We start from the raw sequence: 26,633 nt of genomic DNA on the forward strand, positions 1-26,633 counted from the left end.
AAGCAGTTAATTTTAAAGTTTTTGGTGGAACACGTGACACTTTTTGACATAAGTCGAGCATAATGTACTGGCTTGGTGTTTCTTATATCATTTGAAAATTGTTACGACAAATAAATGGATGAATTATTGTTTTGAGTAACTTTTTAGCTACTACTATGACTTGTCGAGAACAAATTATATTTGATACTAACATGAGAGATGATCGGTGTTTTTCCATCTATTTCTAAAGCTATAACACTTGTATTATATATCATCCGACTATGTGAAAGTCTTATATGTGCATCTTAATTTTTAAAATCAAAATCACGTGAAGAATAGATGTTTTTTTTCTTTTTCTCAATTTTAATTGAATGTAAATAGATGTAGGATAAGTGTCGATGATTATATGTTCTATTTTTTCTAATGATAGAAGTTCTGAATAATAATAATAGACCAATGTTAAAAATTGATTTGTGAGCATTTTTGCTCCGTATTGAAGGCCTCACTGTGACTGTCAGTGAGATTGAGAATATCAATAGCTTCGCAGTTCTTTTGAAGTTTTTAGTCATGGATTCAGACCCCATATCTTGTGATTCTCTATATATAAGCATAACGTGTTACTGCTATACACGAAATTATTCATGTACTGATTTAAATTATTATTATTCTCTATGGCAAGCCGTTGTGGAATTTATTCCCTCATTGTTTTCATTGATATTTAAAAAATCATTTATTAATATTGAAAAATGATTTTTTAATATTACAAAATCATTTTTTAATATTAATAAATAGGATCTATTTTTTAATATTATTTGATATTGATAAATAGGATCTATTTTTTAATATTATTTGATATTAATAAATCGATTTTTATAGTATTAAAAAATGATTTTTGAATAGGAAAAAATAAATATATTTTTCAATATTTAAAATTCGATTTATTGATATTAGAAAGTAATATTTAATATTAATAACTGATTTATTTACATAAATAAATAGGGAATAAATTCCACAACGGCTTGCCATAATTCTCAAAAGAAATCATCACATATTCAAAATTAATATTCATAAAAGATATATATTCAGAAATATTATAATTCATCACATTATATATTCTGAATTATTATCAAAAATAACTTTATAATAATCAGAATTATTATGATAAATTTCATTATATATTCAGCGAATTCCAAATACAGGAAACTTGAAATCAAATTTCTACTCTTCTATTGTCCATCAGAACATGTGTTCCATATGACAAATAAAGTCGCAATTATTTTTACTGATTATCATTCGGTTGTTTATAAATGAAAAACTAATATAATGACAAAAAAATAATATTTTTTTTAGGCATTTCGCGGGATGGGTTCGGAACCGTTTTACATATATTAGATGTTTTGATGGAATTATCTCCCTTTTTGACCAATAGGTGGCGGTGCGTTTTATTTATGTCATGGCCGAACACGACAACAAATTTTGAAAACAGTGATAAAGTTTTGTACTGATGACAAGAAACCATAATTACACGAACACTTTATTGGTTTAAAATACAGTAAGCATATTTTGATGTGAATTTAAGCTTTCAATTGCATGCATTAATTTGTTTTACAGGTTGTTTTAGATAGCCGCCGACCTCCGTAAACGTGCATGAACACGATCATATCTTATAAATTAGTAAACCAAGTTGAATATGATGTGAACTTATTCTCTAGGGAAACAAAATTTACCCGTTTCGATTGCATACTTTGTAGTTAGGTCATAAGCTAACATATACATGATATATCCTCATGTTCATCTGCAGGTGAGGTCCCAGTTGCTTGTTTCAAGCGGCAAATAAAAGTTTATATTTGATAAATCTGGTTTGTAGACATATAATTTTTGCACTTTTTCTGTAAATTTCATGTGTGACGATGATTCTATATAAATAATTTAATTTTGGATGTAACATGTCTTCTAATTGGCTGACGTCATCAATGTTTTTTCACGATTTACATCGGTTTAAAATGGAATTAAGAATTAAATTATAAGAAACTACTGTAATATTTTTTCTGCCTATTCAAAAATAACATAAAAAATGTGGTGCACATTTTAAAGAACCCGCTACACGCGTTATTCAGTGTGCATCACATTTTATTAGCTCACCTGGCCCGAAGGGCCAAGTGAGCTTTTCTCACCACTTGGCGTCCGTTGTCCGTCTCCGGCGTCGTCCGTCGTCGTCGTCGTCGTCGTCGTCGTTAACAATTTACATTTTGAACTTCTTCTAGAGAACAACTGAATGGAATGAAACCAAACATGGCATGAATGTTCCTTATGAGGTGCTAACCAAGTGTTGTTACTTTGTTGCCGATCCATCATCCAAGATGGCCGCCAGCCGGGGACTTAGTTTAACATAGGACCCTATGGGAAATGCATACAAATGACTTCTTTTAGAGAACCACTGAATGGAATAAAACCAAACATAGCATGAATGTTCCTAATGGGGTGCTGACCAAGTGTTGTTACTTTGTAGCCGATCCATCATCCAAGATGGCCGCCAGCGGGGGACTTAGTTTAACATAGGACCCTATGGGAAATGCATACAAATGACTTCTTCTAGAGAACCACTAAATGGAATGAAACCAAACATAGCATGAATGTTCCTTATGGAGTGCTGACCAAGTGTTGTTACTTTGTAGCCGATCCATCATCCAAGATGGCCGCCAGCGGGGGACTTAGTTTAACATAGGACCCTATGGGAAATGCATACAAATGACTTCTTTTAGAGAACCACTGAATGGAATAAAACCAAACATGGCATGAATGTTCCTTATGAGGTGCTGACCAAGTGTTGTTACTTTGTAGCCGATCCGTCATCCAAGATGGCTGCCAGCCGGGGACTTAATTTAACATAGGACCCTATGGGAAATGCATACAAATGACTTCTTTTAGAGAACTACTGAATGGAATAAAACCAAACATAGCATGAATGTTCCTTATAGGGTGCTGACCAAGTGTTGTTACTTTGTAGCCGATCCATCATCCAAGATGGCCGCCAGCATGGGACTTAGTTTAACATAGGACCCTATGGGAAATGCATACAAATGACTTCTTCTAGAGAACCACTAAATGGAATGAAACCAAACATAGCATGAATGTTCCTTATGGAGTGCTGACCAAGTGTTGTTACTTTGTAGCCGATCCATCATCCAAGATGGCCGCCAGCGGGGGACTTAGTTTAACATAGGACCCTATGGGAAATGCATACAAATGACTTCTTCTAGAGAACCACTGAATGGAATAAAACCAAACATTGCATGAATGTTCCTTATGAGTGCTGACCAAGTGTTGTTACTTTGTAGCCAATCCATCATCCAAGATGGCCGCCAGCAGGGGACTTAGTTTAACATAGGACCCTATGGGAAATGCATACAAATGACTTCTTTTAGAGAACCACTGAATGGAATAAAACCAAACATGGCATGAATGTTCCTTATGAGGTGCTGACCAAGTGTTGTTACTTTGTAGCCGATCCGTCATCCAAGATGGCCGCCAGTGGGGGACTTTTGAATGAAATTAAAGATGTTCCTTTCCTTATAAATGAGGTTGTGTTGTCACTTTTAGCCAAATTTTATAATTTTTTATATGATTTCAAAAACCCAAGTAGAATCAGGTGAGCGATACAGGCTCTTGAGAGCCTCTAGTGTATTATTTCTTCATAAACAGAATATAATATTACAGTCATTCCTTTATACACCTTATCGCTATTAGCCTTATCGGCCGGCTGACCCGGCCGCTTGAACTTTTGACGCATACAACAATCACTTTTCCATTGTGGCGTCAGATATTTTGTTTTATGACGTCAAAATTTTTGGGAACCTGTGTGATATCCAGTAATGGCGGACAAATAGCGATAAGATGTTTTACACATACATTAAAGCAAAAACAGCTTGTTCATTGAAATCTGTTATGCCAAATGACCTCGTCCAACTGGTTTAACTCATGACGGATAGGTCTTTTCACCACCTAAAAACCCACAGGCACTCGTCTCGGAATTTTTTCCCCCTATATACCTTTATATAACACAAGGTACTTAACTTGCAATTTTAAAAAATGGCATGCGAAATTCCATTATATGCCAATTTCTTGGCTGTCAACCCCACTAAAACTTGTTATGTCCTAAATCTAAATTGATTTATCTTCACAATGGTGTACAACATGCCTATTTTTGTTGTCTGAATCATCCGTAGCAATCCTACCCAAGCATGTCAATCGTTATTACTATTATAATATTTGACTTACCTAGTGAAGAAGGATGAATATGTTTATACAGACATATACACAAATTAATAAGAAATGATAACAAGAGAACCAAAAAAAAAACAGTCTTGCAGGGCTGTTGTCAGAACAGTACACTTAATGCCTAACAATTTATTTGAATATAATTATTGTGATAATTTCACACTACATGTAAATGAAATGTTTTAACTTATTTGAGCAACTTATTTCTAATAATTGAAAAGTCATGAAGGTAAAGACCATAAGATAATATACAATGAAAATATACAGACAATGAACATAGCACTGGTTTTCCCAAAAATAAAGCACCATGGCCCCTACACATCCCATAATAAAACCATCCAAGATAGCACCAGGGAACCATGTTGCTTTAAGGACCTGGGGAACAGTGGGGGTACTGTTAGTGATCTTTTTGGGTGTTTGGTGATGAAAAGACTCACCCACTCATCATGACATGAATGCTTAAATTAACTTGAGATTTGTATATATAACTATATATGCAGTTAAAGGGTACCTTCAAGTATTTACAATGTATACCATTGGAAAGAACGAAATTGAGTATTAAACATGAAATCTGATTAGGAAATTACTGGAAAATGATGTTTTTAAAGTAGAGATGTGAAATATTAGATGTTTACATTGTGGGAAAAAAGAATAGGTGTTTAACATTGCTTAAAACAAGTATCTGTACTACTAGTCTTACAGCTTTGTCATGAAAGAATCTTTAATATAAATAATGTAGACTGTGCAAATTTACACGTACCCTTAAATTTTTGTTTTACCAGTACATGTAAGTCTTCATTTTGTTAACAAAAAAACATGATCCAAAGTAGTACAGGCAAACAACTGCAACCTGTATGGTAGCATTTCATAAACTGCAAAAAGGTTACAAATGGTAGATTTAAAAAAAATAGTTTAAGTAAGCAGCTGTATGGTATCTAGAGTATAAATTATATCTATAGCTCAGAAGAAGTACAACTAAAAAAAATTTAGCATGGATCCCATATCATATGATTAACCTATAACACATACTATATATTTCTTTCAGTTTTTAGAATTGTGGACTTGAATTAAACATGGGACCAAAACCAGTAGAACTTTCCAGTGAAGATAGACGTAAGTATTAAAACCAATCTGTCTTCAAATATGCTCCAAAGCTGACCAGATACGCACAGGAAGAAAAGTTTCTTTTAAAATCACTTTAGTAGTACGCTGTCAATGTCCAAATATAAAGCATTTTGTGTGCCTTTACTCTAACATTTTTATTGGTTCCTAAGTAATTAACTTTGCCTTTTAGATCAATAGTACTCACAGATGAGCAAAATAGTTTCGTGCAGAAATATACAATTAAAACTACAAGTTTATGCAATCAAAATAACTTTCCTTTCATAAAATTACATATCTCAGGAAAATTTTTCAAACTAGATTTATTGTTTGATAAATTTTTTTTGAAGAAACAATGAAGACAAGCAAAAAATGAAAGTTTGCTAACTACATGTATCAGTCATTGCCAGTGGGAAGATCCAAATTAAAAAAGGATAACACAAACCATGAACTACTGGTAATTTGATCCCCTGATATACAAAATGTATATTGATATTGACAAGCATTTTGTAGGACTACCACCTACCAGTACTCAATAAAAATTATTGGGATGTTATAAAAACTGAAAATGTATTGAGTTTCAATTATAAATTTCTTCACAGGTATTGTAAGCCAGGCCAATACATTACTAGAGCAGCTGAATGCTGGCAGTCCTATTGGTTGTGTTGAAGATATCAATTCTCAAGTTTATGTCACCTTGTTTGAAGGATTATGTGGAGAAAAGCTAAATGGTGAGGACATGAAAACTTTAAATGGAAATTAAAAAAAAATTCGCAAAGAGAGTACTTTTAAGTTAAACATTTCATCATACAACAAATTGAAAATGGAGTATTTAAACCCACAGATTTCAATTGATTTTATCATTATTTACAATACAAGCATCTTGTAAAAATAATAGCATCACATCCATACTGTAACCTAAAAAAAAATCCTTTCAAATATCATTCAAGCATTATAGCATCACATTAAAATGATCCTAAAAGAACATCTGGGGAAAGACCACTGTACAATGTATAAATTCTGAAACTTTTTTTTATCACAACAGCTTGTATATTCACACCAGCTGAAGCCAAAGAAATATGTTGTAGCTATACATGAACATTTTATTGTCAGAATTTCTTGAGTTAATTAGACCAGACAAACATTTTTTGCTTTTGGAAAATCAATAAGCCAATGTCTCCAATACAGATTTTAGAAAATTTATGGTTTACCACTTTCAATAAAAATTCACCAATATATTTTTATATTCGTTTATTAATACAACAAATAAAGTTCCTGTGTCATGTCCGTTTTGATGATTTCCTTTTCTCTAGGTATTATAAGGACTTCTGTGACCACGGAAGATGAAATTCACAATGTCCAAACAGTTATCGACACCTTGGCGGCAGATGTCTTGCATACGTCGCTATTGCATATAAATGGAAGAGATGTCGTCAACTCCAACAGAGAATCTGTCATTAACCTTTTAGAAATTTTATCTGGACTACTTGAATATATTTTTAACAAAATAGAAAGTGATTTATCAACAGATAATGAAGATGGTAGGTTTGAACTTTAATATATTTTTTTTAACAAATTGATAATCTATGCTATATGTATAAGTGGATTCCTGTTTTTATTTAAATTATATGGCAACAATGTTTTAAAAATATACAGACATGCTCATCGGACTCGGACTTCTCTTGAACTGAATTTTAAATGTGCGTATTGTTATGTGTTTATTTTTCTACATTGGCTAGAGGTATAGGGTGGAGATCTCATAAACATGTTAAACCCTGCTGCAATTTTGCACCTGTCCCAAGTCAGGAGCCAATCACTGTACTAGTATACATATTTTTTAGGGCCAGCTAAAGGACACCTACGGGTGCTGCAATTCTCGCTACATTGAAAACCCATTGGTGGCCTTCAGCTGTTGTCTGCTCTATGGTCGGGTTGTTGTCGCTTTGACACATTCACCATTTCCTTTCTTAATTTTATTAAGTGGGAAGTACACATGCAGATAGATTTGCAAATTCACAGAAATTTGGTAGCAGATAGATACTGTTTCCAATTTTACAAGAAAGATTTACATTTTACTGACTCAGAAATGGTTTCAAGCAGGTTCATTAATGTACATGAAAAAGTCTTTTTAACTAGTGATGAATCAAAAAGCAATTTTTTCTTTAGAATTATTTAAATCATATGTATCTTTGTTAAAAACTGGATATATGAAGGAGAAAAACACACACCGTAAGAAGATGTGTACAACATCATTTGAATTTGCAAATATGTATGCATACAATTATTATAACCTTTAATTGACAGCTTTTCTCCTACATTCTTCTATAAAGCCATGCTTGATTAATTATGAAATACAAAGCAGTTGTAAAGATAATTGGAAGACACAATGTTGATTGTATTTGTTTTCGTAATATTTTTCAGGTGAAGGTTTAGATGATGATCCTGATGCTTTGCAAAGAGATATGATAGACAAAATTCTAGAAAAAGAATTAAACCGTACATCAGACACAATCACCAGTAGTCCTGAGAGAAGAGAAATTAAAAAGTCCTCTGTTTACTGGGATGAGGAGTAAGTTAACTGTTTTGATAGTTAAAGTGTAAAGAGAAAAACAACATATTTTCTCAAAAAATAAATTTGATTTGTACTTAACTTTAAGTAGGAAAGCTCTCAGTTTTAAAGCCTTAAGCAAATATATTTTATATTTTGAGATACTATATGGCTGTTCTGTATATACAAGAATATTATATGGTTCCTACTTATTTGTTAATTTTTTCATTGAAATTGAATTTAAATTTATAATTTTAATCTTAAAATAATGTATTATAGCCTTGTTTATAAGCTTTGAATAGATGAACCAGCATAACAAAATGTGCACGTAGACAAGGAAAGTACCTATTATAATTATGTAAATTCAGAAATTATTGCTTGCATTTATTATTGGGATTAAAAATTTGAGATGAAATTTTGCGATTTCAGGAATATCTGCATGCAGATATATGTATCTTATTCAGAATGAGAGCTCTTATTTTCATGATATTCCCACAGTCCAATTATTTGCAGTAATTAAATCTTGCCAATAAATATCTGAATTTACAGAACGGTATTATGTCATATAAGTCCTCCATTTTAACTTTGATTCATATTATATTTAGGCCTGATGTGAGAAGAAGAAGTGCCAAGTCTGGGAGTGAAACAGATGATTTGATAGCATTAGGACATGACAGTTCTACAGGACTGATAGATACTATTACAAGTATATCTAGAGGTAATGATTCATACTTTGTCATGATAAATTAAAGTAAATTGATATTTAGGCTGTTTCAGAAATAAATGTATTGACTCTTTAATTTGAATGACACATTTTATATGATTTCTAGAATATAACTTTTTGTTGATTATTGTGGCTTACCAGAACAAAGAATTAACATGTTTAAAATAAATGATTATCCTATAAACTATGTAAGCTGAAATCTACAATTAAAAGTAGTTTGACTTTATTATACAATATTTTGAGCAATTACTTCTAAGTAATAATAAATTATAAATTTTTGTACATACATGTATGAACCTGACCAAAAGACAAAAATATACAAAGAAACTCAAGAAAAGCATGAAAAAGCAATTACAAATAACCGATATACTTGGATGTAAAATTATTTTGAAGTATTAAAAATCATGTGTAAAAACTAAGACAAAAATTTATTGTAACAATAATATTTCTTCTATTTAGGGAATGATTCTACCAATGAACTGATAAGGGAAGGTGAGAATATTGAGAGAAGAATGGCAACAAGAGTCACATCAGTGGTAAGTCATAGTAAAGATATCTAAAAACTCTTACACAGTGATTAAAAATACCATTGAAAGGTTGTAATTTCATTTAATGTTTATATTTCTAACCACTTGTTTTCATTATGTTATTGTCTTTAAGTCCAAAAGTGCAATATTACAATATGGCTCATTGGTTAAAAGATAAAATCTCAATGGTATAATTAAACTCAAGGTAAAAAAATGGTTTATGTATCTGTCCTAACTTTATCTGAATTTATCACTTTTATCAATTAACGCTTTGATTGGTAACTGAGTTTGTTATCATTACTTTGAAAAAAGGGTGAAGTACTCTTGATCTTCTGGAATATGGTAGTTTGTGTATTCATTAACCAATAAACTGATTTTGAAGTTTGACTTAATCCAAATAGATTTAGTTAAGTTTTATGGTGGTTTATTGATTAATCTTTATCTAAAAGTCACAGTCAGGACTTCAACAAAGAGCTAAACTTATGGCAAATTGTACACAGCTATAACACCAGTTTGAAAGCATATTTTTTGCTAGATTTAAATAATATACAGCTGTGTACTGTAAATTCAGAAATTATTGTATGCATTTATTATTGTGATTTCGAAACTTAAGACTAAAATGTGATATGAGAAAAGTCCTGTTTAATTATTATCAAAAAGAGTTCAAAATGCAAGTTTAAATTATTGCAATTATAACCCTGTTGCAGTTTTCGCAATAATAAAAACATCGCATTAATTTCTGAATTAACAGTATTTGAGAGCACAGGTGAGTGGTAGTATCAACAAATTACATACTATGAAAGACTAAAGACATCCAACACATTGTGACTATGAATGCACTATATTTTTATTGATTTATTTAGGAAGAAGATATAGCTCGACACAGAAGAGAATTAGGACTCAACAAGAGAGAGGAACATCTACCTGAACCTGCTGTTAATAGATATTGTAAGTATCATGCATGGTTTTATTAAGTGATGGTTTAAATCTGTTCAATAATATCAATGAAATTAATGAGAAGGAAATACGACTTGTTAAGATTAAAAGCTGAACAAAAGATTTCTGATTTTTTTTCTCAAGTTTTCAGATTATTGTACGAATTGGTTATAAATCAACAATGATTTGTCAAAAGGATATACCAGAAACATGTATTATGCACGAGAAAATTGGTAGCATATTTAGATGTCTCAAGAAGAATTTTATTGTAAGCTAGATGTTGAGAGAAATAAGTGCAACCCAACTATGTTTTTAGATTGATTCAATATGAGTTATGACTGGATTTTTGATGTTTAAATGTTTTCACTTACAAGTTCAAATTCATTATTTTCAGATCAGACTACAGTACCACAGACAGCCTCTGAGGATAAGGATGATTTATTCAGACGACGATCTAGGTATTCAATTTATTTTAACATGTTTAATACAGCCATGCTTCCTATATTTAGAAAAATATATGTATATTAAATTTGCAGGGTTAGGGAGGAAGATTTTCGATAACATTCTTGTATACATACCGGTATTCAACATTTATCATATTTTGTTTAAGACTTTACGTCTTATAATTGTATCAATAAACCAATTTTTTTTACGTCTTAAAGTATCTACCTCAACCCAACATGTTCATAGATGAAATAGTTAAGTTGGAAGCTGGGAGTTATTTATCATATGTGTATGGAATCTTCTGCTACAAGACTTTAAAATGAACCTTTATTTAAAACAACTGAATTTTCTAGAAACATTTCAGCAAGAATTTTATGTAATAGTATGTGATGTGTTTTAATGTAGAAAGGTCATTGCATGAAATGAAATACTAATTTATGGGTACATGTTTGTATTACAGAGTTGATACTTATAAAACTTTAGACTCTATGGTAGAAGAAACTGCTGCTTTAGCTAGAGCTGCAGTTGATGCTAGTCCGTCTAGAGCTAGGTCTATATTACAAAGCTTAGATAATGATTATAATCAGGCTAAACAGTTGGCTCAGAGGTAAGTTTTACAAGTAAAGGCGAAAAATCAAGTTATTTTTAACTATTAACTCACCTTGGTAGGTTATTCTCACCTTAAATGCAGGAGGTCTAGAATTAGATTTGCAGCTGGATCAAGACAGAGAGTTGTGCTTCATTTTCTTCTCTGAAAATTTCTGGCATTTATGTGTAAGAATAGTGATTTGTGCAGTCATGATTAAATATCACGGAAATGCAAACTATTACTATGATAGTTGTTTCATAAAACAGACTCATCGTGTCAGTCTAATACAAGATTGGGAATGTTGATAGAAATTTGAAAGGTTTCTGTTTTGAATATACTGTGGATTCATTTATTTTCGTAGGTATCAATTTTCGTTTGAAAGCTATTGAAATTATGTAATTTGTTGAAGATTTGAATTCATGGTTTAACTATTTTAACAAAACCCATTAAAATTGGTATCCATCGAATAATCATGAATCCACAGATCGTGTGTATTATTTGCCACAAGGAATGATTGTGAATTTTGGTTTTCATTTTACAATGGCACAATGTATTTAAGATCTTACTGAAAATAGGCAAAAGTTATAAATGTTTAATATATGCACTTCAATGTATTAGGAATCTGATCCCCATAAAGAAAGTTTTTGAATAAGTATAAAGGAAGGTTTTGCTCATTTCATTGGTAATATCAAATTGATATAGTACAAGTCAAAAGTTTTTTTTAGCTAATTTGAAAGAAATTATTTGAATTATTTCAGAGCTAGATTAGCCTCACCAGAAATAGAGCCTGTATCTACAAGAAGAAATCCTTTATTGTCAGATGTACCTAAGGGAATAAGTCCAACTAAAAAGCCAAGAAGTCCTATACGGATGACTGAACAAGATATTGTTTCTGATCCTGATGTATGTGTCTTTTAAGATATTTATTATTTCATTAAATGCTTATTTAGCTCATGTGAGCTTTTGTCATCACTTGGTGTCCATTGTCGTCTATCGTCGTAAACTATATAAAAAATCTTCCTCTCTACAACTACTCGGCCAAATACCTTCAAACTTTATATAAATATTCCTTAGGGTATCTATGTTATAATTTGTATCCAAAGTTTTGATCCATCAACAAACTTATCACCATGGCTAAAAATAGAACAATTGCGTCAAATGCAGTTTTGGGCTTTTATCTCAGAAACTAAAGCACTTAAAGCAACAACAAAAAAAATAATGGGTGTTGGTTATTTAAGAAAATTAGCTGGAACATTTAAAGGAAATATCAAATTATAAATTTATGCATGGTAAGGTCAAATATAAAATGCCTTTTCTAAGCAATTTGTTAACAAATATTTATTATAATAACTGAAACTTTTATTAAATTCTCCACTTACAGATGTTATTGAATTATTTAATATTTGTTTCAATTCTAGTCACCTGACAGAGGAAAAAGGAAAGTGTCGTTCATGGTAGACAGATCAGATTCTAGTCCTAGTTTCACAGCCCCAACTTGGAGGTGAGTGCTGCATATGAACATAAAAAAGTGATGGGGATTGGTATTTACAAAAAAAAAAAAAATCAAATTTTTAGTTTTTGTTGAATTGATAGACTTTCCATTTATATTAAAGACAAAATGATAATTTCAAAGGAGTAGGTTAGATATAGCCCTACATTTATGTTTTAACCTATTTACGGGGTAAAAATCAATGCTCTACAATACAACCTTGATAAAAAAAAGTTCTCTTAGAATTTCTCACATGTCTTTTCATGAACTTTAGATCAGGACGTCCAATCAAATCAGCCTGGGATGACTCCTCATCATATACAGAACATTCAAAGACAGCATACAAACCATCAAAGACACGTAAAGATTATGGAAGTTATCTGGAGTATGGGAGTGATAGGGAAAATGTGTCATATGATGATCGTTTAAAGAAAAAGTAAGTCACAGTGACCCACAATTGAAATAACTGGTTTTCCTTGACTTTTGATCTAAGTTCAATTCTATTTCAATCAATGAAGGTTTTACATTATTTGGTAATACTGAAAGTAATACAATGTATTGTAGTTATTTTGAACATGGCCTTGTTTATTCACCCTGAAGATGCTAAATATTAAGGTACTAAACTACACTTACATCGCAAATTCAACAATTACAAGCCTCACTTTCAATTTTGCTACAGGATAAAGACCATTATATCGTAATCAAAATAAATATATATATGTTTTAACCATGAGTAACTACTTTGATGAATTAAGAAGATTTAACATGTTTTGCCCAATAATATTTCAAAAAAAGTATAACCTGAGGTATATATTTTTTGACATATCGAAGAAAATAGATCAATTATTTAAAAGTTTTACAGCTTTTACATTAATGCTAGCAAGACAAATCTTTGTTTGGTTTGCTTGCTTTGTTTGAATCAATGTTTGCTCAACCATGGCAATTAAGATATACATCATGATACTTAAATTTTATTGGACGTTATGTTTGAGGTAAAGGACACTAAATTTTAAAACATCACATGACAATTATTCTCACATGTTTCCTTACCTGTAAATATACAATACATTCGTCGAAATTATCTCCCTATTACGCCAATTCATTTTCACAATCGTAGAAATGGAACTTAATTTTTTTTTTCGAAGATATGCATTGTTATTATCCAACTTAAAAGACTGTCGTCTATAACTTTTATTAAAAAAAAAAGCTTTTCGAACACACCTACTCTGATTTTGTGATTCATTACATATGTATTTCACTTGACCTATATATTTCATCTTTTAGTACTGTGATTTTTATACGACCGCAAATTTTGAAAAAATTTTCGTCGTATATTGCTATCACGTTGGCGTCGGCGTCGTCGTCGTCGTCCGGCGTCCGAATACTTTTAGTTTTCGCACTCTAACTTTAGTAAAAGTGAATGGAAATCTATGAAATTTTAACACAAGGTTTATGACCACAAAAGGAAGGTTGGTATTGATTTTGGGAGTTTTGGTCCCAACATTTTAGGAATTAGGGGCCAAAAAGGGCCCAAATAAGCATTTTCTTGGTTTTCGCACTATAACTTTAGTTTAAGTTAATAGAAATCTATGAAATTTTGACACAAGGTTTATGACCACAAAAGAACGGTTGGGATTGATTTTGGGAGTTTTGGTCTCAACAGTTTAGGAATTAGGGGCCAAAAAAGGGCCCAAATAAGCATTATTCTTGGTTTTCGCACAATAACATTAGTTTAAGTAAATAGAAATCAATGAAATTTAAACACAATGTTAATGACTACAAAAGGAAGGTTGGTATTGATTTTGGGAGTTTAGGTCCCAACAGTTTAGGAATTAGGGGCCAAAAAGGGACCCAAATAAGCATTTTTCTTGGTTTTCGCACCATAACGTTAGTATAAGTAAATAGAAATCTATGAAATCTAAACACAAGGTTTATGACCATAAAAGAAAGGTTGGGTTTGATTTTGGGAGTTTTGGTCCCAACATAATAAGGGGCCCAAAGGGTCCAAAATTAAACTTTTGTTTGATTTCATCAAAATTGAATAATTGGGGTTCTTTGATATGCTGAATCTAACTGTCATGACTGTGTATGTAGATTCTTAACTTTTGGTCCCGTTTTCAAATTGGTCTACATTAAGGTCCAAAGGGTCCAAAATTAAACTTAGTTTGATTTTGACAAAAAATGAATCAGTTAGGTTCTTTGATATGCTGAATCTAAAAATGTACTTAGATTCTTGATTATTGGCCCAGTTTTCAAGTTGGTCCAAATCGGGGTCCAAAATTAAACTTTGTTTGATTTCATCAAAAATTGAATAAATGGGGTTCTTTGATATACCAAATCTAACTGTGTATGTAGATTCTTCATTTTTGGTCCTGTTTTCAAATTGGTCTACACTAAAGTCCAAAGGGTCCAAAATTAAACTTAGTCTGATTTTAACAAAAATTGAAATCTTGAAGTTCTTTGATATGCTGAATCCAAAAATGTACTTAGATTTTTTATTATGGGCCCAGTTTTCAAGTTGGTCCAAATCAGGATCTAAAATTATTATATTAAGTATTGTGCAATAGCAAGTCTTTTCAATTGCACAGTATTGCGCAATGGCAAGAAATATCTAATTGCACAATATTGTGAAATATCAAATTTTTTTTTAATTAGAGTTATCTTTCTTTGTCCAGAATAGTAAGCAAGAAATATCTAATTGCAAAATATTGTGCAATAGCAAGATTTTTTTTTAATTGGAGTTATCTTTCTTTGTCCAGAATCAACTTAAATCTTTGTTATATACAATATACAATGTATATTCACTTTTTACTACCAACTGATAAATTAAAATAATCTTTACCATTCAGTGATAACAAGCAGTTTTTTTACATCTTAATATTTTATGATGTATTTAAATGAGTAGTTATTGTTGCAAACTCCATTAGAAATTTTAATTGAGATTAGTTTTGGAATAAGGGAAAGGGGGATGTGATTAAAAAAATTGGGTTCAATTTTTCTCATTTGAAATTTCATAAATAAAAAAGAAAATTTCTTCAAACATTTTTTTGAGAGGATTAATATTCAACAGCATAGTGAATTGCTCTAAGAGAAACAAAAATTTTAAGTTCATTAGAACACATTCATTCTGTGTCAGAAACCTATGCTGTGTCAACTATTTAATCACAATCCAAATTTAGAGCTGAATCCAGCTTGAATGTTGTGTCCATACTTGCCCTAACCGTTCAGGGTTCAACCTCTGCGGTCGTATAAAGCTACGCCCTGCGGAGCATCTGGTTTTTTATGTTATAAAGTCAACCTGTAGCTTTGCTATATAAAAATGATAGAATCTGAAGCGAGATGATGTATCAAATACTCTTGCTTTGTACGTTTTTAAGACAAAATATTCATCTCAAACACCCTAACATAAAAATGTGCACTCGATTTTCTCTTTTCAATACAATTGTTACCCATTTTTTGGAATTTTTTCTTGAGTCACATATTAATGGAAGGGCAGACACGGAAATAACTGAAATAACAGTTAATAAAAATATAAACTTTTTTTGCACTCGACGCAAAACTGTGGAAGGCCAGTTTCTCAGCCTCATACAAGAAAAAAGTTTATATTTCTCTTTCATTGACCAATTATTGTTTTTTTTTTACAGGTAAGGAAACATGTGAGAATATTTGTCATGTGATGTTTTAAAATTAAGTGTCCTTATTTTTAAACCTCAAAGATAACGTCCAATAAAATTTAAGTATGATGTATACAAACTGAAGTCCCGCCTATCTTAATTGCCATGCTTGAGCAAACATTGATACAAACAAAGCAAGCAAGCCAAACAAAGATTTGTCTTGCTAGCATTAATGTAAAAGCTGTAAGCATGGTCAGAATATTTCTTACTTCACCATCTAGTTTTTTTTTTTGTTAACAATAAACAAATATTATTGTCTGTCCATACAGGTTTCATGAAATAATTGATGATGTTCTGAGTGAAGATGAAAGGCTACCTCCAAGATACAAGTCCAGATCAGATCAACATAGAGTTAGGTCAGAGAAAATTGTTGGCAAATCTAAAGGAACCTATAATGTAGTTGATGCACAGAAATTACTGAAAAAAGAAAGAGAAACAAGTAAAAAGAAAATGAATGTAAGAACGATATATTATTTAATGCAGAAATTCTGAAATAGAAAACATTTTTCTAACTTTATAGTATTTATTTATATCTTTTTTTTAGTGAATGATGATTTGTATCCAAAATATGTTTTATTTGATAAGGAATACATGCATTATGTGTGCAGATACATGTTTAAAGTTAACTTCATAAAAAAAAAACTCAGTTAGAAAAAGTTACATTTCACATTGGTTAAATGCACAGATTCAACTTAAGTTTCATTTTTCTTTATTCCATTTTCAGTTTTTACAGAAAATTTACAAAGAAGATTTAGATGAAATGGCTTTAGAAGCAGACGAAGGATTAGATATGGATAGGAAAGCTGCAAAACAAACAGTAAGTATTTTTATATAATTTAATTTTTGATGTAACACGTCTTTTGATTGACTGACGTTGTTTTGTTTATCAGCTCATAGACATACTTTAGTCTTGTGACCTTGACGACATCAACATTTTTTTCATGGTTTTCTACGGTTTAAAATGGAATTAAGAACTAAATTATAAGAAATAACAGTAATATTTTTTCTGTCTATTGGAAATAACTTAAAAAATATTACAGTCATTCCTTAAATAGGTGCACAGAATGTGTAAGCCTTTCAACGGAACAAATAAAGATATAGCAACATCATTATTCAACATCTAAGCAAAGATTATTTAAGATGTGATATAATTGTTATTTCACTCTTAAAACTATATTTTCATAGCTGTTAAGTCGAACTGTTCTGAACTTAAATCAGGTGAAATATAGTTTTATTACTCAAAAAAGACATAACATTTGGATGCACATAGAATTAAACAAAGAAAATACCGTGATTGTGCTGTAAGGTGTCAACATTTACTACACAACTGTTGGAAGTTTATAAAATTATGTCCCGATAAGAAATAGCAATTGAAAGCAGGCTGTTTTGATATATAGTTTATAATATTGAACAAACTGGCTGCCACATTTTTTTTTTTTTTCCAAATTATAATGTCATGAATCAAACATTTACAATATACATTTAAAAATTTGATGACAAGATATGTTTTATGTCATTTAATATGTTTAAAGGTGTTGTTTTGTTTTGTTTAAAGGAAAATGAATTTAAGAAAAAAGTTTTAATAGCACCTCAGAAGAAGATAGCACCCAAGACCAAAACTACAGGTAAGTAGATAAAGTTACAGTTTGTTATGGAGGAACTGCCCAACTGGGGGCATAATGTTTTTTGGTCTATGCATCTGTTAATTCGTTCACTGGTATGTCTGTCTGTCTGTCCTGCTTCAGGTTAAAGATTTTTGGACAAGTCAGGTTAAAGGTTTTGGTAAAAGTAGTTTTTGCTGAAGTTGAAGTCCAATCAAATTGAAACTTAGTACACATGAATATGAACTTTCTAATTTAATGCAAAATTAGAGTTTTGACTGCACAAAATTTCTCAGTTTGGTGGAAATTATAAAGTGCTGGGTTTCTGATGTCCATCTGTGACTTTTGTTATGCTATTTTACCAAAGTTTTATTGACTTTTTAGTGCTGCTGTGTATCTGATGTATTACTTTTTTATTTTGGCAGCAAATATTCTCTGTATTTCATAATATACAATTTACTTTGATATAAAAGTTTATCAATAGGAATTGGTATTAGAATTTGTTTATGTTATTTATATATAGCTAGTACCGGTATATTATAATTTGTAGGAGCCAGCAAGAAACCTGCAGCAGGAAAACATATGGTCAGCTCTAAAGCTAAAAAGAAAACATCCCCTGGTCTGATACCGCCTGGCAAAACACAAAGTAAGTACATCTAGGTAATACCTTAGAACTGCCTTTAACACAAAGGAAACACAACCTTGCAGTTTGCCTATGTAGTTTTGCTTTGTCTGAAAGACTTTGGCATGCTGTTTCTGGCATTTTCTGCATCAACAATTAAAATTAGTAATTAGGTTACACAGGAAGAACATATCTTTGTTTTTACAGTCTATTTAAAGGTTTAAGGCCATTTGAATCCATTTGTCCCTTTTTCGATTAATACCAAAATGGCATCCTTCTTCCCTTAAGATAGTTATACACACATACTTTTCTTAGAACAACCATTTCTTTTTTTTCTTTACTGTAAATATGTAATTTCAAAAAACTTGTGAATAATAGGATAACATATTTTGTCAGTCAGATAAAAAAATCATTCAACAACTTTATAAACCAAACAGACAAGATTATAAGTAACCTTCTTTATTTTGTAATCATTGAAATTTTATTGTTAATTAATCACTAAATATTTACATGTAAATTTGTAAAAACAACAATTAACGATTTTAATATTGCACATCATTTACATTGTTGCATTGCTCCTGGTATATTTGCAAATGCTATGTCTTTTCCCCTGTATTATGTGCTTTTAAGCATCAAACAATCAATCAATTTTTTCCATCTTCACTATACTCCTCTATGTATAAGATGGAAGTTTTTAATACGCCTTCTCCAAAGTGAAATAATAGTTTGCCTGTGGTGATCTTTAGTGTCGGCACAGTTGTTTCTTTATAATTAGACCCTCTCTGTACTTTGAGTCCTTTTCATGAGAGCCCATGGACCAGGAAAAAACTGTATTATGTTATACTATTGCATTTGTTAGACAAAGCTCCCTACAATAAGATATATATTTTAAAACTTCTCATTTTTCTTTACACAGTGCACATTAAAGATGATGAAGATATTTTACCTTTGTTGATAAAAGAATTTCCCCATCTACACTTATCAATGCATACCTGGCATGAACTGTGGAGAAAGGGTATAAATCAGATAGAACAGGTTACCAGAGCAAACCAGGAAATGAGAAGGAAAAAGAGTAAAGCAAAAACTGATGTAAGTACCAGTAGAACATGTGTATTTATATGAAATTATTTATATAATATATATGGTTCCAGGGCTTGACATCGACCAGACAATTATTGACTGACCAGAACCTAAGATTTTGAAAATGTTGAAAAACTGTTGTGTGACAGTTATCCTTGGTAAATTAAGAAATAGTTAAAGATTTCCGTTTTTGAAGACAAGTAATAACTTTAATCTCTTAATTCTTGGCTTGTATAGCTAGGATATTTTCAATATCTATCAGTGTGTTTAGAATAATATATTTACTCTCTAGACCATTAAGAAATAAAATTATCTTTATTTTGAATACATTTGCTTATTATGAAATTGCATACAATTTCAATGAAAGACCAACTTAACCTACTTTTCAAGCATATATCATTAGACTTATCAAATAACCAGTCCAATAGATTTGAGTTTTCATAAGTGTGGTCGTATATTTACAGTTAGAGGAAGCTCAAAGAAGACAAGAAATAATGGTTAATATTATGAAGAAAGAAATTGAACATAGCCAAAGGATGGTAAGTAAAATTTTAACTAAGAGTAGTCAGAGAAGTAAATTATATGATTTTATCATAATTCAATTATTTATTGCATAGTGATTTTTATATAAATATAATATCTTTATTGTACCATAAATTTGGCATTTTACACATCTGATTTTCTAAATGTTTATTACAAAAAATTTTACCTCCAAAAATATATTATAAAAAGAAATTCATTGCTCATTAGTGTTGCTCTTAGAATTTTGCATATTTGTAAACTGAAAAACTTGGCTTAAGTAAAGCTAGTATTGTGAAGAAAAAAAACACACTTTATATTTGCTACATTTCTTATTTGTTGAATTTGATTAGAATTTATAAAACATTGTATAAGTAATCTTTAATATTCAAGTATTCAGTACATTTTTTGAATGTTTGTAGAAAGATATACATGGAAAATTTATCGTTCAAGAATTCAGTTCCTCATTTGAATATTTGATTTGTAGAAAGAAATACAAGAGAGACAGAAACAAACAGTAGCTACCAGGAATGGTTTCCATGAACAAAGAATGCAGTCTGCTAGATCTAGAAAGTATTATGATGATTATCAAGTTAGAATGAGGTCTAAAATGATGAAGAGGAGAACAAGAGAGGAAATGGTTGGTTATTTAAGGATCAATTTATTTTGTTATTCAAATCACTAGTATGAAGAGAAAGAATCATGTTTTTTTAATAAGGTTTAAATAAAGAAATTATCCAAACAAATAAATTTATTTTTTTTACTATTAAAGTATTGCATATAAAAATAAAAAAATAGGTTTGTAGTTTTTATTGAGACAGCAATCTATCAAAAAACATTCAAAGTTTTTGGGAACACATTGAATTCTTCCTGATATCTTGACCAAAGTGTTGAAAAAAGGTTAACATTTAAGTTCTGTTGGTGCATTTTTTGTGTTACAAGTAAAGCAATAAGAACTATTCTATACTTATTTTTCTCAAAACAATCTTTTAGGGAATGTTTAATTATTGCTACTGTCTAATATTTTGATAATTCTTGAAATATGTTTTTGACAAAAATATTAAAAATTAACCTTGTTTTTACAAAAATTCACAGATTTTCAGAAAGTTATTCAAAGATGGATTGGAAATACAAAAAGACAGAATTAAAGATTTGAGGAAGTATGCTAAAGAACAGAGAGACAAACAAGCAACTAAACAAAGAAATGAAGTCGAATCATTGGAAAATTAGTATCCTTATACAAAATTAAATGAATCAGTAAGATCATGGTAGGCACAGGGCTTCTTTTTTTGATAAGGCAGTATTGTAATGATTGTGATTGGGAATAGAAGATGAGGGAAAAAAGGTTTAAATTTCAACTATTCAAGTGGGTTCATAGGCAGATCTAGAGAGAGGGGGGGGGGGGGGCTGTCCCCCCTTTTTTTTGGGAAAAATTTTGTTGACTATATAGGGAATCACTTAAGCATGACTGAAATGGGTCCCCCTTTATGTCAGTTAGTGGGCTCCCCTTATAAAAAGTTCTGGATCTATCACAGGTGTTTATTTTATTTATTTATGTAATGTACTTCATGAAATTGGTATATCATGTATTTACCTGTTTTATAATTTAATTGTCTATTTGTAGAATACCTACCAAATAAGAAAACTCAATTTTCTTTGTACATACATATATAAGCTGTTGAATCAATTAACAATAAATACTACATGATAATTTTCAAATAAAAAGTTGCGATCTTAGGTGTAAAAATAAATGATTATTATCAGATGTGAAAGTTGTATTGATCCTTAACCTTAAAACAGCTACCGTGACCAGTTTGATATGTTAGCAGAAAATATAACTAGTGAAAGAAAGGAGATAATGGTTAGAGATAAAGCTCAACAAAAGGTAAGTTTTACATTTACTGATCAGGATACTTGAATTTTTGATTTATTATTTTGATATATTTTTTTTCAAAAATTTAAAATAGCTGTCACTGTGATATTGCCTTGTTAAGCTGCAATTGGATAATCAAACTCCAATGAATCCATCTTTGATTTTTATTTGCTGAAACCTTACAAAAACTTGTAAATCAAGCCCAGGCGTACAAACAGAATCTTGATTCATGGCTGCACATAAGTAATGTTATAGAAGATTTAAATCCTTCTGATAAATTCTGAATAGACCTTTGAAGACTATATGTGTGTCTGTGACATATTACATCATGTCATGTCACTCTAAGAAAACATTTCAAATGGATATAAAAGATATTTTTCAAAAAGTAATAGTTTTTAATAGGTTTTGTTCAAAGAAATCTGCAAAGTTATATCATGCTAAAACAGTTAAGACTGAATTTTCTTTTTATACGACCGCAAAATTTGAAAAATTTTTCGTCGTATATTGCTATCACGTTGGCGTCGTCGTCGTCGTCGTCGTCGTCCGAATACTTTTAGTTTTCGCACTCTAACTTTAGTAAAAGTGAATGGAAATCTATGAAATTTTAACACAAGGTTTATGACCACAAAAGGAAGGTTGGTATTGATTTTGGGAGTTTTGATCCCAACATTTTAGGAATTAGGGGCCAAAAAGGGCCCAAATAAGCATTTTCTTGGTTTTCGCACTATAACTTTAGTTTAAGTTAATAGAAATCTATGAAATTTTGACACAAGGTTTATGACCACAAAAGAATGGTTGGGATTGATTTTGGGAGTTTTGGTTTCAACAGTTTAGGAATTAGGGGCCAAAAAAGGGCCCAAATAAGCATTATTCTTGGTTTTCGCACAATAACTTTAGTTCAAGTAAATAGAAATCAATGAAATTTAAACACAATGTTAATGACTACAAAAGGAAGGTTGGTATTGATTTTGGGAGTTTAGGTCCCAACAGTTTAGGAATTAGGGGCCAAAAAGGGACCCAAATAAGCATTTTTCTTGGTTTTCGCACCATGACGTTAGTATAAGTAAATAGAAATCTATGAAATTTAAACACAAGGTTTATGACCATAAAAGGAAGGTTGGTATTGATTTTGGGAGTTTTGGTCCCAACAGAATAAGGGGCCCAAAGGGTCCAAAATTAAACTTTGTTTGATTTCATCAAAATTGAATAATTGGGGTTCTTTGATATGCCGAATCTAACTGTCATGACTGTGTATGTAGATTCTTAACTTTTGGTCCCGTTTTCAAATTGGTCTACATTAAGGTCCAAAGGGTCCAAAATTAAACTTAGTTTGATTTTGACAAAAAATGAATCAGTTAGGTTCTTTGATATGCTGAATCTAAAAATGTACTTAGATTCTTGATTATTGGCCCAGTTTTCAAGTTGGTCCAAATCGGGGTCCAAAATTAAACTTTGTTTGATTTCATCAAAAATTGAATAAATGGGGTTCTTTGATATACCAAATCTAACTGTGTATGTAGATTCTTCATTTTTGGTCCTGTTTTCAAATTGGTCTACACTAAAGTCCAAAGGGTCCAAAATTAAACTTAGTCTGATTTTAACAAAAATTGAAATCTTGGGGTTCTTTGATATGCTGAATCCAAAAATGTACTTAGATTTTTTATTATGGGCCCAGTTTTCAAGTTGGTCCAAATCAGGATCTAAAATTATTATATTAAGTATTGTGCAATAGCAAGTCTTTTCAATTGCACAGTATTGCTCAATGGCAAGAAATATCTAATTGCACAATATTGTGAAATAGCAAATTTTTTTTTAATTAGAGTTATCTTTCTTTGTCCAGAATAGTAAGCAAGAAATATCTAATTGCAAAATATTGTGCAATAGCAAGATTTTTTTTTTTAATTGGAGTTATCTTTCTTTGTCCAGAATCAACTTAAATCTTTGTTATATACAATATACAATGTATATTCACTTTTTACTACCAACTGATAAATTAAAATAATCTTTACCATTCAGTGATAACAAGCAGTTTTTTTACATCTTAATATTTTATGATGTATTTAAATGAGTAGTTATTGTTGCAAACTCCATTAGAAATTTTAATTGAGATTAGTTTTGGAATAAGGGAAAGGGGGATGTGATTAAAAAAATTGGGTTCTCATTTGAAATTTCATAAATAAAAAAGAAAATTTCTTCAAACATTTTTTTGAGAGGATTAATATTCAACAGCATAGTGAATTGCTCTAAGAGAAAACAAAAATTTTAAGTTCATTAGAACACATTCATTCTGTGTCAGAAACCTATGCTGTGTCAACTATTTAATCACAATCCAAATTTAGAGCTGAATCCAGCTTGAATGTTGTGTCCATACTTGCCCCAACCGTTCAGGGTTCAACCTCTGCGGTCGTATAAAGCTGCGCCCTGCGGAGCATCTGGTTAAAATATAGACAAAAATGGTGTCTTTGATTGAAAAGTTATGTCTGAGTAAAGCATAATCATTAGAATAAAATGAATATACTACTTACTAAAATGAATTATAGAATGAATGAATTCCTAATCTGTGTGCTGAAAAATGATGATAATTTTTGTATATTTATTAATTTCCATTTTATAGGTGCTTGAAGGGATGAAGAAAGAATTGAGGAAGAAAATGGAAAAAGAAATAAAAGATTTACAAAGTCAGTTAGTTAGAGACGATGATGACGCTTATTTCAGACAGTTAGATGCTGATCGTGTTATACATAATCTCCAAATGGCCAAATATCATGTGACTAATGTATAGCCTGTCATGTGACATGTTTATCCTGCCATGTGATTTATCTTATAGCTATCTGTGATATGTTAGTTAAAATAGGTAAATGCTTGAACTGTCAATTCAAAATTCAATATGAAAGTATGTTTTGACAACACAGCAAATTTTCAAACAAACTTATTTGTTTGCAGCACAGTTTGTTTCTGAATTGAATAATTGCCTTCCTATTGATTATTTTCTTTCAGAGGCAGAATTTAAAGTTTTTAAATGACATATCTTCATCTGTCTTATGTCTAATTATAATCTATATCAGAGATATCGTCTAATGAAACATAAATAATCTACTTAGCTTGACTAAGTAATCAATCTGTTTTCATTGGTTTTTCACAGGTCTATTTTAAAATGAAACCATGCAGACATTCAGAAAATTCTTGTTTTAACTGGTTCTTTTTTTTTCAAACCTAGTATGGTTTGTTCAGAAATAAAATGGAATAATTATTTACAAAATTAAGGGCATGTATGAAATAAGCCATGTTTATTGATCTATATTAGATATAAATTATGCCTTTTCCATATATACCAGATACTCAATGAATGAGATGTATTATTGTATGATCCACTGTAATTTTTACTGACAGTTATAACTTTTGGGTTAACTTATACTGTTGGCTGTAGGCAGTTGTCTAAACGACACACTTAGGGACAGTCCTAGTCTTCATTTTAAATATATTGTAATTGATACCAATCATAGAAGCTTTATTATCTCAATCTCTGATTTATTATTTAATATGCCCCTCACACTGGGAAAATATTGATTGACCAATGTTCATTTGGACTTTCTATTCTCTTTTAGAATCAGGGGCAGAATGGTCTAAGTAGTTACTACTGTAATCGCTAGCCAGTCAACACTCACTCTTTCTACAGTTTTCAAGCTAGAGCTTGCAAGATGTTAGTTCTCTTAGTAAGGTTGTGCCTATATCAGAACTTTGATTGGTGAACTTAGTTATTTTCATACTTGGAGATAGAAAACTCCAGAAACTTTTCACTGCTTATCCACTGATGAAATAAAAATGCATTTATATTAATGACTTATGTGTGGTTGATATGAGTTTGAAGTAAACCAATAAGACTGGTCCTACATTTACTAAGATCAATTGATTACTGGATAATGCATTTGTCATGTACATTTTTGTTTTATTGACATTCATTTTCACATTTTATCTTTTGTTATTAAACTTTGCAAAACTTCAGTTTTATGATAATTGAAAGGGAAGGAAAACAAATAAAAACTTGCCAACATAATAGAATAAGTCGCAACTATATTGTGTAAGCCTTATATACATGATATAAGTGTTTCGAATAGGGCCATTTTAAGTTATGTTTCAACACTTAAAATTTGATCAAAATGTTTCTTGTACTATATTCAAGCCTATTGCAAGCATCATCTTGTTTTTTTTTTAAAGTACTCATTTCCACTTTTCAAGCCATGTAAATGATATTAAAAAAATATTATCTTTACATCATGCATATTTATGTTTTACATTAATACGATCACCAGTTGATCTTTTGTCATTGTTTGGTTTAGTTCCGTGTCGTTTATAGTGTGTGCTATGATTTTTTGCATTATTAATTTTAATATACATTCGTTTTTGTTTTCAGTTATAAAAAAAGGAAATGCTATGATTTAAAAAAAATCTCCCGAATTTCTGCATTTTCTTTAAATGTGATTTCACTTCTTAAAAAAATTGTAAATACAGGCAGCATGTCTTAAAATTCATTGTAATTATAATCATAAATGTTATAAATTGTTTGATTTTACTTGTAAATAATTTAAATATTTATTTTATTTTATATATTTGTTTGTAAAACAAATCATGAATAAAAATAGCGCCAGATA

At 30.5% G+C, this 26,633-nt stretch overlaps 1 protein-coding gene across 3 annotated transcripts; it reads left to right on the plus strand.

Moving 5' to 3' along the window:
• Positions 1 to 1,407: 1,407 nt before the first annotated feature.
• On the plus strand, positions 1,408 to 26,633 carry LOC143074879 (centrosomal protein of 95 kDa-like). Of its 3 annotated transcripts, none has more exons than XM_076250109.1 (23): positions 1,408 to 1,547; positions 5,303 to 5,370; positions 5,961 to 6,089; positions 6,672 to 6,899; positions 7,780 to 7,927; positions 8,512 to 8,624; positions 9,090 to 9,166; positions 10,021 to 10,105; positions 10,488 to 10,551; positions 10,998 to 11,144; positions 11,885 to 12,029; positions 12,545 to 12,627; positions 12,890 to 13,051; positions 16,559 to 16,745; positions 17,014 to 17,106; positions 17,845 to 17,914; positions 18,441 to 18,536; positions 19,429 to 19,601; positions 20,057 to 20,131; positions 20,599 to 20,751; positions 21,207 to 21,340; positions 21,912 to 21,996; positions 24,599 to 26,633. In XM_076250109.1, exons 2-23 carry the CDS (start codon positions 5,331 to 5,333, stop codon positions 24,764 to 24,766), a joined length of 2,655 nt encoding a protein of 884 aa, XP_076106224.1. In that variant the 5' UTR covers positions 1,408 to 1,547; positions 5,303 to 5,330; the 3' UTR covers positions 24,767 to 26,633. The 3 variants fall into 3 exon arrangements, with proteins under 3 accessions (XP_076106224.1, XP_076106220.1, XP_076106228.1); XM_076250105.1 differs by having other exon boundaries at positions 1,408 to 1,531; XM_076250113.1 differs by lacking the exon at positions 1,408 to 1,547 and adding an exon at positions 1,757 to 1,780.

This window comes from Mytilus galloprovincialis, chromosome 1, assembly GCF_965363235.1.
Source record: "Mytilus galloprovincialis chromosome 1, xbMytGall1.hap1.1, whole genome shotgun sequence".
NCBI classification, from domain to species: Eukaryota; Metazoa; Mollusca; class Bivalvia; order Mytilida; family Mytilidae; genus Mytilus; species Mytilus galloprovincialis.